The 17118-nt window shown below is 38.8% G+C and overlaps 2 protein-coding genes across 2 annotated transcripts in view; both read right to left on the bottom strand.

Annotated features, from left to right (window-relative positions):
- Window positions 1-9586, bottom strand: part of maml2 (mastermind like transcriptional coactivator 2) — a 56909-nt gene extending 47323 nt beyond the window's left edge. Inside the window, exon 1 of the mRNA XM_080054122.1 lies at window positions 7740-9586. Coding sequence (XP_079910248.1) covers window positions 7740-8159 — 420 coding nt within the window. The 5' untranslated portion in view covers window positions 8160-9586. The remainder of the gene's footprint in view (window positions 1-7739) is intronic.
- A 6606-nt stretch (window positions 9587-16192) lies between these two features.
- Window positions 16193-17118, bottom strand: part of gab2 (GRB2-associated binding protein 2) — a 56409-nt gene continuing 55483 nt past the window's right edge. The window contains exon 11 of the mRNA XM_080025301.1: window positions 16193-17118. This exon is cut by the window's right edge and continues 125 nt beyond it. Coding sequence (XP_079881427.1) covers window positions 17100-17118 — 19 coding nt within the window. The 3' untranslated portion in view covers window positions 16193-17099.

The raw sequence follows: 17118 nt of genomic DNA on the forward strand, positions 1-17118 counted from the left end.
CTGATGTTGTTTTTTAAATGTGCTATAGAAATAAATTTGACTTTGACTTTACTCCTAAAAGAAAAAAAACACTGTATTCTTCCCATTACACCATGGAAATGATGTGTTGGATGAAACATGGATGCTCATAGGCCTACAGTATACATCCAGAGGGCTGGGCTGCTTCACGGTGGGTGGCCCCCATGGACCCGGGCTAATTGTTTCACATCACAGCGGAGACTGACTGAGATAGATCAGACCACCGGCAGCTAGGCTCTGATTCAGCCCCGTTCAACAGGGTAGAGTAGGCTATGCCAGGAAGCACTTACACAGAGCACACACACAGAGCAAACACACACACACACACACATTCATGCCACCCCCCCCCCCCCCCCCACACACACACACACACAAATTAACCCCACCCTACACATACACACGCACACACTCACACACACACACACACACACACACTCTCCCTTCATTCATCATATATGACTTCAAGAGTTTACCAGGGATTTATTTTTCTCCGTGCTCTGTCACTAAGATGTCCATCCACTATTCAGCTGCTAGTCACTAACAATGAATCAAGAGGTGTGAACGTACAGTTACTTTGTCAGCGTTCATGTCATGCTGGCTTAACAGAGCAGGGAGGTACTGGGGCCTTAATTAACCTTATAACATAATGCATTGCGACATTTCTATTCATCAGCCATAATCTGAAACAGACGCCATTAAGTAGTGGTTACTTCCTGTAGTTTTTACCGCATGGAATTTCTGACCAATTGTAAAGCAGTTTGGGAACTACGTTGTTGCTCCCGCCCCCCAGACACATCTGACCAACGAGTCAAATGTTCTCATGTGGCTTATGTAGCTCAAAACAAAACAATGTATAATTATTGCATTTGGTGCGAACAAAGGAAGCAAACTAGAAAAGGACAAGCAGGTGTGAAAACACCTTAACAGACAGTGTGTGACAATGTTGCGCTTTTGTACAAGGTGCTGGAATTAACTTCTCGATTAACACATGAACGCTAAAAGGGTATTTTTGTAATTGTGCATTTAGCTTACAGTAGACAGTTAAAGGTATAGTCAGCGACAATCTCCTCACAATCTGCTACCTGTCCGTACTGTGTGTGGGCTGAGAAGAAAAATCCAGTGTTAATACACAGTCTAGGCTCTGTAAACTGGTACGTAAAGAAATTATAAGTAAACAAAGGGGGCCTATGGGGGCGCCCTTAGCTCAGTTGGTAGGGCGTCCCCCCCATGGGCCTCGGCCAGCAGCGGACCCGGGTTTGATTCCAGCCCGCGGTCGTTCTCTGCATGTCACTCCCCTCTCTGCCCCATTTCAACTCTGTCTCTACACTATCAATAAAGCATAAAAATGCAAAAAAAATATCTAACAAAAAACAAAGGGGGCCTGCTCTAACTAGCAACATACTCCTTACAGATCCTAGGCTGTGTTTAAACATTGGATTTGTTTTCAGCGCACACACAGTACGGACATAATCAGACTCCCCCTTTACAGTAAATTACCAAAATGCCTCACACTAGCCTTTATAAAGAGCTGCTTGCAAACAAAATGTGAAATCACACTAACATACGCACACAGCACTTTCTCTATGTAGCATACTACTGTATAGTTAGGGCCTGACGTTTCCCATATCTGTCACTATAGAACAAGCCCGGGAAATAACAAACTCCTCCCCAGTGTGCACACAACACTGTTAATCACCCACTATCCAGCGCCTACTGCTTTTCAAGGCCTGTTTGACTTTAAGTAAACACGCGCCGGAAATGTAATTCAGTGGCTCTAAACATTTATACGGTGTCTGTGTGTGTGTGTGTGTGTGTGTGTGCGTGCGCATGTGTGTGTTTGTGTATGTGTGTGTGTGTGTGTGTGTGTGTGTTTGTGTATGTGTGTGTGTGTGTGTGTGTGTGTGTGTGTGTGTGTGTGTGTGTGTGTGTGTGTGTGTGTGTGTGTGTGTGTGCATGTGTGTGTGTGTGTGTGTGTGTGTGTGCGTGCGTGTGTGTGCGCTTCAAACTGTTTTTCAAGGCCCAAGCACATCTTTCAAGAAGGTGCTTAGCGAGCCATTTGTTAAAGGCATGATAATAGGGCTTGACAATGCATGGCATGCTACGTGCAGCGACGCTTGTATCTTTTGTGTACTCACTATCTAAACCGTTGATAGACAATGTATAAAATGGTTGCCGGATACTGCTGGGATGAAAATTTTAAATTGTCTGTGTATATTGTAACACAGTGCTAAGGTTTTTGTAAACTCTACTCTGACCTATTTCTGTGTCAAATGCATTTTCTTATACAGTACAAGTAATAATTGGAAAATTGAAAAATCTTGTCTAAAATAAGAATATACAAAAGGATTTAATGGAGTGAGCCTTGCACAAAAATCATTTTCTGAATCGTTTGGATGTAAGTAAGGTCTCATCTCGTCTTGCCCAAATCTCCTATTCCACCTAGAAGAATATCCTTTGTTAATCTGGACTCAATGAGCACCGTTGTTAAGTGCTCACTCACTCACTCACTCACTCACTCACTGAAAAGTCAAAATCCATTGTATTGTGTCGGTGTACAATTCCATCACAAATTCCAATGTGAACAGTCAATAACATGCACAGATGTGGCCATTGTAGATGACTTACTTTTTCATTCAGAAGAATGTGGGATACTACTGCAGTTAGCACTCCCTTTATAGCCAGAGATTATCTAAGAAATACTTTTTAAAGTTGATGGTTGCAAGAGTTATTCTAGGCTTTACTGAGTTTGAACGGGATTTGAGACATCACTTCCTGCAGTGTTAAAGACCTACTTCACCTGTGAGAATCTGAAGGTGTATTGAACTCTGAGATCCTATGTAGTATAAATGTGCAAACATTTTTGAAATCGGTTCATCCTAGCCTGAGAAAAGGCAGAAAGAGTGTTTTTTGGTCTCAGTGTCTAACCCTACATTTTACTAGTGTGACATCACACTAGTACAAATGTAGGGTTAGGATTAACAGGACAGCTGGGCCAAGGGGAGACTGAGGAAAGACTGAGGGGGAAAAAAAACTAATTCATTATATTATAATAGCGATTTTATAATGATAGAACGCCGGTTCCGTATGGGAGGCCAGACTCTGTAGGAAAGCACTGGTCAATTATGAGATCTCTGTCTATTTTGCTTCCCTACTAGTATAAATAAAAAGGTCCAATGTGTTCATGTGTTTGTTTGACTAACCCTTGTCTGTTTGCGTCTGTATATTTCTTCTATATAATCGTCTTTAACGGCCATTATCTCAACATTAGTTCTTTCATTACTCTGAACCAACAAAATAAACTTCTAGAGCACTTACATCAACTACACATTCCATATTCGTTCTCAGCTCAATTCTGAAGGTTATAACAGAAGGATTTGTTAATATGTTGTAAATGGTCTGATTCATGATACATTTTGTTCTACCACTCCATTGTATAATTTGATTTGTAAAATAAAAAAGGCTGTATCCGAAATATGTTCAGTAAAAGCTTATAATATATGGTACAATGTAAACTCTGCCTTTATCCAGGATTTACATTTTAGTTTTTAAGAGAGATGCAAATATAGACATAATTATTAAGACATTGCCAAATTTGCATATTCATTCAAACATTTCTAGAAAACTGGAAAAAAAAAGTATTCATTCATTGTAAGTCATCAACTGGCAAAGTTCCATGACGAAATCTATAAGCTAAAAAAATTACCATAAAGTACTTTATAAACTGTCAACATTCCACTATGATATCTATAAGTGAAAAATGTTCCCCTATTCAACCTGCAGTATCTGGCCTTGCTCTAATATATTCCCTATACAAAGCATTTAAGGGGATTTCTGCAATGGCTGCTGTTCTGCTTCACCCAATCACTGCGAGTTGTTCAAAACATTAACCTCGGGGCTCGTACATGTATAAGCCAGAGCTCTATTTCCTCCTCGCCATCCTGCTGCTCTCATCACTTTTATGTAGAACACGTTTCTCCAGAGTAAACGCTGTAAAAATGAAAGACTGTGCGATAATTACGTTGCCTGACCTCCTTTAGACACTCAATATAATCCATGGTGTTGTTGTTGTGTCTTGCCTGACTGATGATTGTGTGTGTGTGTGTGTGTGTGTGTGTGTGTGTGTGTGTGTGTGTGTGTGTGTGTGTGTGTGTGTGTGTGTGTGTGTGTGTGTGTGTGTGTGTGTGATGTCAGATGCCAGAAAGCCCTTAAAGGGATAGTAAAGTATTATTTAAGTGGGGTTGTATGAAGTACATTATGCATAGTTAGTCTGTTACCTTATGAAGATGCCATTGCTGTCAGCTGATTGGTGGAGTGATACACTGCACTGCATCGGTGCGAGTTGGCGTAGGAATACATGACCGAAATAAACAGCTTTCTGGCGGAAAAACTAAAGCAGTGAAAAAATACTACATTTAGCGTATAATTGAACAGATATAACATTTTGAGGTAAGCATTTCTATACGTGGTGAAAAACCGTTTTTCTTCTGGCCCTTGTCTGCAACAGTACAACACTGACTTCTGCTACAGCAACATCTCCCCAAACTCCTTATAGTGGCTGATCGCCATCTCCATAAGGTAACAGACTAACTAACTATGCATAAGTACAGGTGAAACTCATATTATTAGAATATCATGGGCAATTAATTGGAATTGAGGCAAGAATTCATGCAAAAGGGGCAAGTACTGAGTACATATCGATGATTATACTTTATATAAGGCCGACATTTCTGTATTTAAAATCCCTTTTTTATTGATTTTTATGTAATATTATAATTTTCAGAGATTTTGAATGTAGGGTTTTTATAAGCTGTAAGCCATAATAAATACAATTATAACAAATGAAGGCTTGAAATATCTCACTTTGCATGTAATGAGTCTATATAATATTTTAGTTTCACCTTTTAAGTTGAATTACTGAAATAAAGGAACTTTTGCACGATATTCAAATTTTTCGAGTTTCACCTGTACCTCAAACAACCCCACTTCAATAACACTGAACCATCCATTTAAAAACTGCACTTCATATTAGCACTGTATAAATCATGGAAAATCAGTTTTTCTTCTATGTGAAGACATAGCAGTCAAGGCTATTCCTTTTCCCCCAATTCCAGTGATAACAGTAAATGAACCGACATACCAAATAAGCGTTCCCTTTTATGGCTTTACTGGAAAATAAAATATTATAACATTGTTTGTTTTTCCATCCATCCGAAATGTCCCAAGGAAAAAAAATCTAGAGCTGAACCATCTGTGAGCTATCGACCCCGCTGACTTTTTATATTGAAACGCTGCTTTGGGAAATAATTCAAAGTGTAGACGCTGAACTCCCTCATGCCCAATGGAAGAAAACAACTTAATAAATCTGACATCTCTACGGCTGTGCCCTGAACACATGCCATACAGGAAGTCCTATCAGCACTACAGGCACACTGAAAAAGCCTGCAGTTAAACTATGTTTTTAAAGAATAACATTGCAAACTAATCTGCCCATTATATCTTCTCTATATCCTCGATTCTGAACATTCACACAATGTAAACAATTCTAATTGAAACTACTCAAATTAAGATCTCAGAACTCTTTACTTAAAGTAGCTATGAGGAGCTTTCAGTTTGTGTTGATTCTAGCACCCCCTTTGGATAAAGACGGTAGTGTTTTAACAACACCAGCGCCTCCTGATCTTTGCTAACATGTGCCGGCACCATGTGCATTTGTTTAGGTAGCGAGTGAAAGAGAGACGGCAGTATGCATGGCCATGAGGTAATGTATTTATATGTGACTGTCAGATTAATAATGGTAATATGACCATGGTGAAGCAAAGTCAACTTTGATTTAGTACTCTGTTAAGTTTGGGAAACACAGGATGTTCCTGTCATAATTTATTGTGTCTAAGTTCCCAGGAACAATCAGACCTGAGCCATAATAATAACTATATAAAAATAGCATTCTCTTCTCTGATTGTCTCGTTTGCTGTTACAGATCATTCATGATCATCAGAGGAAAAATTAGACTGTTTCATAAACATTTTGAAGTTCTTCGTAGGAGATCAGCAGAATTGGGAAATCTAGATTCCTCAGAAACAAACAAACTTAACAACACTAAACCAAATGCTGTTCAATGACACGTAGCAGCCTCCTCTTGAGAATTCTCCTGAATCAAACAAACCCATGGAAACTGAATTGTGTTTACAGCTAAAATAAAATAACAGTAGGGGCGCTCCGGTGGTGTAGTGGATAGAGCGCGTACCCTATTGGCATCAGCCTTCGTTGCAGTGGTCGCGGGTTCAAATCCGACCCGTGGACCTTTACTGCAGGTCATCCCCCCTCTCTCTCTCTCTCTGTCTCCCCATTTCAACTCTGTACTGTTAAATAAAGCTTTAAAATGCAAAAAGATTATCTTTAAAATAAGATAACGGTGCATATTAAAACTGGTGCATAGTAACTGGGTTAAACAAGCCACAGAAAAAGCATCTGAATGATCCCTGTTTGGATCTGCTGCTCTACACAGTTAGAAGCTGAAAGTGTTTGCAGTGAAACGCAAACACATCCCCATGGCCCAATGACCCCAAAACCATTTCCTCTCTCTGAATGGATCGCTTTGCAAACAAGCCCTGTGCTCCTGTATCATCCAATCCACTTCAACAACACTGGTAATCAGCACAATTGGGAAATCTAGAGTTTCTGAGTGTTGTTTTTTTAAGCATTTTTCCTGATTGTGTTGCCATTTGGTTTTGGATTTTCTTGTTTTGTAAGGTTCGACAGAGCATTAACTTATAGTACATCAAGAGTAACGGACGAGTATTTGAGTATTATTCGTAGAAAAAACACTAAGAACTATAGCTATTAGCTGATAAGCGGACTGAAAAATTGATCAAACATTGTGGGGGAAAATGATCTGACACTTGTTTTCCTGAACATTTGGACAGAACATAAAAGGTGGAGTCAGGGATTCTGGAGACTCGCTTGCTGTCAAAATCACTAAATATCTCCTCACAAACTGCCACCTCTCCGTACTGTATGCGCTTAGAAACAAATCTGGTGTTCATACACAGTCTAGGCTCTGTAAATGTGCATGTAAAAAAAGCTGGCCACCATAGCTAGCAACATGCCCGCACTGATGTTGTTCCCCCAGTGTACAGGGATGCCTGTTTACAGAGGCTATGGCTGGGTGGAGTGAGTTTGACAACAAGCCTTCTCCAGAATCACTGTCTCCACCTTTAACTTTTTACCTCATCAAGTGACAGCACCCATATCCCCACCATCACCATGATAAACCTGGACGTACAGCAGAAGGTATACAATCCATGCCCCCATCACTGAAGGCTTTACCTCATGTAGATGCACCGACAGTGTTGTTGTAATTACTCAGAATTCCTCATGGGGGGGGGCGACAGAAGTTACGCACTATAGCTTTAATGTATACCTCATCAAATAACACCATCCATAACCTCCAGTTTTACCATGATATCCATACTCATCTCATCTTTACCACAAGCTTAATCACACAGTCATCTCGCACCAAAACAACAAAGGCTTACCCCATGTACCTGTAGATGCGTCGACAGTGTTGGTGTAATTACTCGACGACAGACAGAAGTTACGCACTATAGCTTTGATGTTTACCTCATCAGGTCACACTATCCACATCACCCCCATTATCACCAATCATAACCATAATCATCTCATCTTTACCACACGCTTTTTAATCACACGTTCAAACTCACCGCTATCCTTGTGGAGATCTTCTGTCCGTCCTCGGAGCCCTTCATGTCCCCATTGGCCCTGCTGTAGTCAGGTGGAGGCTGCTGCTGCTGCTGCTGGTGGTTGTTGGACCCTCCTCTGCTGCCCTTAGCCTTCCTGTTCCCGGGCCCCTGCTGCACTATGTTGAGCAGGTGAAGGGTGCTCTCGTGTTCCCTCTCGGACGTCTCGGCTTGGCCCCTCTGGTAGCGGTTTTCGCAGGTGGAATGGTGCCTCCTGCAGAGCTCGATTCGGGCCCGAAGTCGCTCCACTATCGCGTTGTGTAGCTGTGGCACCGCGGAGCCTCTGGAAGTAGGCCCGGGCATCGCTCCTAAACCCACCCCCAACATGGGCACGAATGTCCCGCTAGCTGCAGCAGATTGGGCAGGGGTAGCTGCTTCGCCCATGGATATGCCCCACTACCAAGGGGGGGGGGGGGGGGGGGGGTGCCCGGCGAAAGGTGATATTGAGATTGAAAATGGACCACTCTAGTACGGGCATGGAAGAAAGACTAGACAACTGGACTACTAGCTATGATGATCCCATCTGGAAAGAGTCAAGTAAAGACGATTTTTGCAATATTATCTCGCCTGTGATAGTGTCTTTTGAGATGAAATAAAGATTGGTTGATTGTACGGATTCCTAGCTATGATTCTGTGTGTAAATGCTAAATACTAGCCTACTATCTTTGTTTTAAGTGGCTACAAGGAACTTTCAGTTTGTGTTGATTCTAGCACCCCCTTTGGACAAAAGCGGTAGTGTTTCACAACGCCAGCTGTTGTTTCTGGGTGAGCGTACCCATGACAAAGGCATTAAGAAAAACTACATTAAAAAAGCATTCTTTGCACTGAATGTCTCGTTTGCTGTTACATGTCATTTATGATCATCAGAGGAAGAATAAGACTGTTTCAGAAATATTTAAAAGTTCCTCATAGCTACTTTAACTGTTGTACTTTTTTGATTTGTTTATCTTTTGTTCTTAATTGTACCCTCCGTTTTTATTACATACTGGTCTTTTGAGGCTACCATTTGTAATTCTGCATATTTTATTGAATGTCCCAAAAAAATATTTGTTTTAAGATATGTTGCGATATAATCTCGCCAAAGTGCTAGAATTGTAATAAAAAAGATTATTTAAAAAAATCTACTTGCTTATTAAGTCAGATAAGGTCAACAGACCATGTTGTACAGGGGGATTAAAAAGTCCCAATGTTACAGAATGTTATTAGCAGCCTAATCTGTTCCTTAGGGGGGTTACTAGTACTATGGCTACAGTTTATAATTCAAATTTAAATGGTTTACAAACACGACAGGATCACCGTTTCACAGCTGGGTTGAAACCCACTCGCGCTATTAAACGACTCGACCTCTGTTCACAGATAAAATTGCATTCATAATGAATCCAATGGATGATTCCGAACCATAGCACGCACAACTTCAGTTTTTCTTCGATGGGGTAGACTATACAGCCCTACTACATCCCAGGCACACGCTCAGCTATTCGGCTACTTTATACCAAACGTGCCACACTTTTAACCAAGCACTTAATCTAGTAACACTGCCAACTATGAAGTGAACGATTGATCGCTGTATTAGGAGAATCTACTCGCACGCAAAACCCCACTAAACTTCCCCCAAGACTCACGGCATTTTTGGTTGAGGAAATGAGTCCTTTATATGTGATCCAGTCTTTCCATCCGGTTAATAAAGGATAGGGCTGTAAAAAAAAAATTACAACAGAAAAATCCCAGGCAGTCGAAGCAAAGAGGAGAGCCGTTGCATAGAAGCGATTGAGATTGCGATCCGTCTCACATAGTCCATTGACAATCGTTTGTCCCCCTGTGTGTGTGTGTGTGTGTGTGGTGCACCGAGCGAGGCAATAGCGGAACTACAATACACAGAGCCTCATTGTATGAACATTCCTGCTTTGACATGAGACACTGGCGTGGAAGGAGAGGGGGGCAAATGCGCAATCTAGTGGCGAGAAGTGGGAACTGTCATGTAAGGGATTTTCATTTCCATTTATCAAACCTTTATTTATACTCGAGAGATTAATTGATGGGTGATCCTCCTTTGCAATGATGTCGAGTCAAACAAATGCAAAGCAAAAACAACACAACATACACAATATACAATGGAAATACATCAAATATACAATAACTGATAAAGAGAAAAACAATTGTTTTTACGAAATACCATATGATATTTACATTTACAGAAAGAAAAATCTGATGAGGCAGTGGCCATTTTTACCAAGATATGTATGGATTATCTTCTTGTCATATGATGTTTGAGATCATTGAGAATTCATAAACAAACTAAAAAAGGGAACCGCCAAACTAAGAAAGCTTTCATTTTTGTTGTTGACTATTAACACTTGAAATAAGGAATGAGATTGAGATTGCAAAATAAATAGGCTAGTTAAAATCCCCCTTCTATTCCAATGCACATATTGTAGCTTTTCCAGGATGCTTCAACAGAGAAAAAAAATCTCCATGGCCTAGGCAGTGGTGGCCCTGTCAAAATCAAAATAATATATATTTTTTTCTTCCAAATTAGATTAATTTGTGTCTGAATATGTCTGAATTCAATAAAAAAAAATTCAGTATGTTGCAATAATAATTCCAAATGGTTTGGATTATGGTTATTATAGGCTGTAGGTTTATTTTCTGTGAAGAATTTGTTAAAGAAAAACAGATGGCCGAGAACACATGCTTTAAAAGAATAACCCCACAAGTCTACACAGAAGGAGCCAAAGTTAGAAAACAATGATATTAAGTGCTGACTTATACCTTTGTCAACTTCAAAACGATAAATTATGATAGTTAGACTGCCCCCTTGCGTGGTAGCTGCTGCTATCGGTGTATGAATGTGTGTGTGATTGGGTGAATGTGTACAAAACAGTGTAAAGCACTTTGAGTCTGTGAAAAACCAGGGAAAAGCGCTTTGTAAGTGGAGTCCATTTACCATTTAATAATTGTAGAAAAAGGCTCTAGCAGTTTGCACATTACGGAGCCAATTAATCACCAAACCACAAAGGTAGAGGCTCCAGAAATCCCTTGTCTCTGTGAAATGTGTTTCCACTTTGTTTCAACATGTAAGAGTTCAACAACACCTTGTGATTAACAAAGCAAACATTTACCTACAACACTGGTTATGTTGAGGTAGGGCTGGTTTATATTAAGTAATGCACTTAAACCTGCAGTGTGTAGAATTTTGGGTTTTATTTCCTAGCAGATTTTGTAGAAAGTAATTATAATATCCATAAGTACATTTAATTTAGTGCATAATAGCTGAGAAAAATGTTTTGAATTATTAATTTTTTCCCTTAGAAAGGGTCTCATATATGTCCATATTTCTCCATACTTTGGACCAAGGCCTAGTGCCGCCATCTTGAAAGTGTCATAGTTGGAATGTGCATTGTTTAAAATTTAGAATTGTTCTTGTCCTTGAAGGCCACTGTAGCTTCTGTTATTATTCAAAAGGGGTGGGGTTACCCAGGGAGCGTTGCATTCTAGAACTTTGTAGAACTTTCTTGATGATGTCCTATTACACACTGCACCTTTAAAGCTGGTTACTCATGCTCATATCAGGTATGGGTAGAGAGCTTTATTAAGTTTAGTAATCAAGATATATGAAGCCTGAGTCTGCCATCTGTGTCTTTAGTACCCATGTTACCAACCCCATTTAAATTAAATTTGGGGTAAAAGTGATACTGAGATCATCTATAATTATATAATTGTGTAGAAATTAGCAGGTCATTAGTACACAAGGGCTAAACGTTGGAGTAAACACATTTTCTCTTAGCATTCTTTCTTTTCAGTCAACTAATGTCATTTGTGTCTTGTTTGACTGAGACATTTTTAGCCAACTAGTAATTTTTATTTACATTAAAGAGAAGTGGCATAAGTCATCATTACCCAAACATGATAGTCACTGATAAGCACAATAGTAGTCATTTGACGTACAACATAAAGTGTTTTATGAGATCCTGATGAAAAACACTTTTATTTTCTATCCGTATTATGTAATGTTAATGTATCATTTGTTTGGTGTTTGAACTCTCAACTGAAGCGACACAAAATTCTCCATATAGGCCTAGCCAACAGGTGCAGTTCCGGACCTACACAACAGGGAGCAGTATACATTCAACCTCTTTCCATTACAGCTACTATTAGCAAAGTTGTTGGTTCTTATGACACGATAAGTATTTTGAACCAATCACGGAATTTATCTGCCTGAACATTCTTTAAAAACAATGAGTGTTGCCATGGAGACTGTTTGATACGGCCACGCCCACACAGTCTAGCCAGTAAAAAAGCTGTTTTTAACTACGTTTTTATAATATAAACATTATTTTCAATCAGATTGTTGTAGAACGTTTATTAACACACCCAACTTTGATATCATATATTGATTTTTACTTTTTCAACACCAGGGGCTTTCAAGGTTATACAAAAAAGAAAATCTTGACACCAATGTTTCACTTCTTGATTTATTCTATGTCCACAGTTTAAGTCAGCTAACCATAATACAGGAATGACAAAGTCTTGTATTCTTGCGTATCCCAAATGCACTGTACCACACACATCATTACCATATTCACACTGGCTTTGTTTGTCATATTGCTTCACAATATCAACACAGTTTGCAATGCATACATCAAAGTTAGTAGAGAGAGAGAGAAGTTTTTCCTTGCTTGCTCGTTTTTTTTTGTTGAAGTTTTTTTTTATACAATTTTCGACTGCAAAACGCACAATAAATTAATAAATTAACACACAAGCAGTATGCAAAATGCTTTACAGTAGTATAGCAATATAACAGTGGTTAAAAAAACAAGATGTCTTCTAGTACAGTGCGTCAACCCAGTGACAGTCTGACTGTAGATTTTTGAGCAATGGTTTCACTATAGCCTGTCATTTAAAGGCTGAGTCAGGGATTCTGGAGAACGTTTGTTGTCAAAATAATTTTTCCGTCAAAATCAGTGAATATCTCCTTGCGGTCCGCTACCTATCCGTACTGTGTGTGAGCTGCAAAAAAAATCCCGTGTTAAAGCTGGGGTGGAGGATTTGGGGAGAAAATGGCAGTTGGGATAGAGATTCGAATCCAAATACCTCAACCGCTCCACTTGTTCTCTTTGGTCCCTCCACTATGGTCCCTCCCTGACACGCTCTACACCAACAAAAAGTGAATGGACAGTCCCAACAGCCAATAAGAACAGAGAATCGGCGCCTCGCTCTGATTGGTCAAAGGGTCAGCTCATGTTAACTTTGACCAATCAGAAATCACATACCCCAGCTTTAATTCACATGCCCGTTTACAGAGCCTAGCCTGTATATCAACATTGGATTTTATTTCAGCGCACACACAGTATGGACAGGTATCGGATCATGAGGAGATATTCACTGATTTTGACAATTTTTTTTTACAACAAGCGTTCTCCAGAATCGCAGACTCCATTTTTAAACACACTACAACTCACAATCTATCAAGATATACACATACACAGATCGTCTGCTTTACAACAATAAATTACACATCCGTAACTCGGGGAGACAAACTTTTGTTTTCCTTCAGTCACGTTTCCTTTGTCTCTCACTCTTCACTATTGGAAAGGATTTTTGCCAGTGCATATCAAACTGCCAGCCTCCCCATTCATTACCATTAGAAATCATGAAATTCAATTCGGGCATTTAAAAAAAAAAGACATACAATTAAATTAGACATGGGTCGGTATCTTGTTTCAAGGTATATAGCGGTTTGAATAAGTCAAGAATTCAAAAAGACTATTATTTTCCGTCACACCATTCTATCAGTGTTCCCTCATAGGATGTTAACATACAAGTGTATTACTGTTCAGAATATTGACTGAAGACTGTAAGAGAAATGTGTAGAAAGTGAACATGTCTCTAAAAAACCTTGTTGAGGTGCATACTTAAAGGACTGCTTTTATTTGTATTTTGTTTAGAATAATTCAACTGTATATATGTTGTTTTAAAATAAAAAGATTTAGTTAAAAAATAACACAATCTAAACACAAGATAAATTGTTTGTTTTTTACCCAGACATTTCAAAATAAAACATTTTAGAGCTGTTATCTCAAATACAGTGATACAGTGAAACCGTGGTATCATACCGTCATAGTATCAAACCTACCGGCCCATGCCTACATTAAAATACACAGTGTGACAAACTTAGCTTAATTTAGCGAATCTCAATTTGCTAATCAGTAGAAAATAATGATAAAAAGAATATAAAAAAGCAGTAAAAATGGTAGAAAAAAACATTAAGAAATTCAATCTTAATGGAGAAATCAGTAATACCATCTAGCATTGCATGGCCACGCTTAGTCATATTACGATCAAAAATAGGGATTTGTTACCCTTTTGAGTGGTTCCAGCCCACAATGAAATACTGGACCTAAGAGTTAAACTAAAAAACTTATCCAATACTATGTCCCAAATGCAATATGGCTCTTTGCTAGTGGGGGTCCTGGACCCTCAGTCACTTCAAGTTGATGAGAAAGTTTAGTTTTCACTTCTAGTTTTGTATTGTATCTTGAACAGCACTTTGGTCAACTACATTTTAAGGTAAGGGTCAATAGAACAATTTTGGTTGGAGTGATAAGAATCTTCCAAAATGGCCACAATTGAAATCATGACTTTTTTTAAGAGGGTCTTAATTCAGGTTAAAGAAATGTGGTCTGTTTTCTTGACACAATTTAGAAGTGAAGACAAAACTTTCGCATCAACTTCAAATGAAAACGACAAATTACCCAAACATGGCCCCCCCTCTATACTTGAATACAATTGTAAATCATGAAATTTATCCAAGAAAAATAAAATTACACTTTTGAATGAACATATAAGGCAAATCTTAGCAAATAGCAGAGCTTAGGAAATCAAGGACACATTAATTCCTCAACTATTTTTAAAAGGCGCACTATGTGACTTTGGGAGTGTCAGAGAAGTGAACATTTTCTAAGGTTTATTCTCATAAATGAATAAACAAACTTTCTTCACAGGAGAATGTGATCCCTGGAACACTGCTTGAAGTTAGAAAGCTACCTTTAAAGTTTCACTGTTTCACTGTTGTTGTTTACAGCAGCAGGGCCCACAGTTTGGTTTACAAACATATTCTAGTCTTTCGTTTGGTTCCAAGGGCCTCAAAACTATTTAGTTTTGATGTATGATGATACAATTATTCAATCCTAAGAATTACATGTACAGTAAACATGTTTTGTAAACTAACTATAGGCTCTGCTAATGTCAACAAACCCCCCTCTCAGCTGAAACTGCATAGTGTACCTTTAAGTGACTTTTCACTGGCAAATCTTCATTGTAATAGCACACTGGTACATAAACAGTAGTGCACCTTTCCTGTCACACAAGTGCGTCAAATGCTTAACAGTCCAACAAAATGCGCTGCAAATATGTCTTTTTCTATTAATAATTTACATACAGGAACAAAGTTAACTTTCCGACCTTCAACAGAGCTGTAGTGTGTGACATATCAGAGACCGGACATACAGCAGTGAATGGTTGAATTTTGAACAACATAAATATGCAATTTATCCGTCTACTTAGCTTGTATTTGTGGTCTCTAGGTTTCTGAGCTCCTTGAAAAGTAAACAATGTAGCAGTCAATGTAATGGGAGAAAACGTAATAGATGTCATTTTCTAATGTAATAAAAGCCGAAACTGTAATAACTTGCCAATAAGGTAATACCATTTCTGAACCAACATTATTTTTAAAGTTTAAAAAAAAAACAGAGCCAATAATGTCAAGTTTTCAACTGTGTTTTATTTATTTCCTTTTTTTTTTAATTGTATTTTCTATTTCAATTGTAATTTTCATATGTTGTTAGATTTTTGAATATATATATACTTTTAAAGCCCATTATTACATTATGGGCAAAATGTAATACAATGTCATTGGTTCCGAATATTTTTCAATTTACAATTCCGGCTTTTATAACATTATTAAAAAAAAACTAAAATTATTACAATATCGGCCGTTATCACATTTTTGACCGCTAAACTTCTACTGTTTTAATCACTTCCTCCAACTCAAATAATTTTCTTGATCAGTGCACATTCACAATGAAATGTATTTAGAATATTTCCTGAAGTGGAGCGGCCCACTAAAGTCAAACCTACAAAGACACAATACACCCTTCTCATCTGTCTTGTATTTCTCCTTGCTGTACATTTTGGGCCTTAGTAACTTTGTACCACTACCTGCATTGAAATAATTGGCCTTACATCCATCCTGACAGCTTCTAGAATACCGTCTAGCCCTCACCCTTAATCGAACGCGTCAAAAACAGCCACACACAGTTATCATTAGGGGGCTAGCTACTGACACGGGGCCCTTTTATGTATTTCTAAAGGCTTGCTACCAGACTTGCACTGCTAAGCTGAAATGATTGCCCGCGGTGAAAATAATCTCTTCACTGCTTTCTGCAAGAATCAGCACAAAATGATAGATTGAAGAAGTGAGTGAAGGGAGAGAGAGAGAGAGAGAGAGAGAGAGACTTGCCTGCTATGCCAATAATTGGGGGAGTGCATCTTGGCATTCCTGAGACCAGTAAAGCGTACAGTGTTACAGTGTATTAATATGGCTATCGACCAGTTAGCGATTTGCTACTCTTTTTAAAGTAGCTACAAGGAACTTTTTTAATATTTCTGAAACAGTCTAATTTTTCCTCTGATGATCATAACAGCAAACAAGACCATCAGTGCAAAGAATGCTATTTTTATATAGTTTTTCTTAATGCCTTTGTCATGGGTACGCTCACCCAGGAACAACAGCTGGCGTAGTAAAAACACAACTGCTTTTGTCCCAAAGGGGGTGCAAGAATGAACACAAACTGAAAAGTTCCTCGGGGCACCTTTAAATTGGCAGCGATTGGGTAAAAATTCCAAGCTAGAAACAAAAACAAAAATCACCTTTGCAGATTGGGCGAGTGGTACGGCTTTTGCATTTTTGTTGTTGTTGAAAAGGATGGAATAGTAAGAAATTATGATATTTTCATACACATTATCAATTGTCCACACACGTTAATAACAGTCTTTGCTTTGGCAGGGCGCTTAACCGGTAATGGCCTGATATCCTGCATGTAAGCCGAGGTGCACTGCAGTTGAAATCGTCACATAAAACAGGCATCGAATAGGCTATGGCTTTCAGTCCGAGTATTTCATTTTCAACAAGCGCCCAACCCAGTATCATTGATAGTTATGATAGAAACTAGGAATACTGGAGATGCTTGATTTAAGATTGAAATTTTTCTTGAGTTATTTTCAAAGTCCTTTGTTTTTTCAGTGTTTGGGACAGGGGGGTTGGTGTCAGGATTTGACCCCCTTA

The sequence above is a fragment of the Ammodytes marinus genome (genome assembly GCF_949987685.1).
Source record: "Ammodytes marinus genome assembly, chromosome: 3".
Classification (NCBI taxonomy): domain Eukaryota; kingdom Metazoa; phylum Chordata; class Actinopteri; order Uranoscopiformes; family Ammodytidae; genus Ammodytes; species Ammodytes marinus.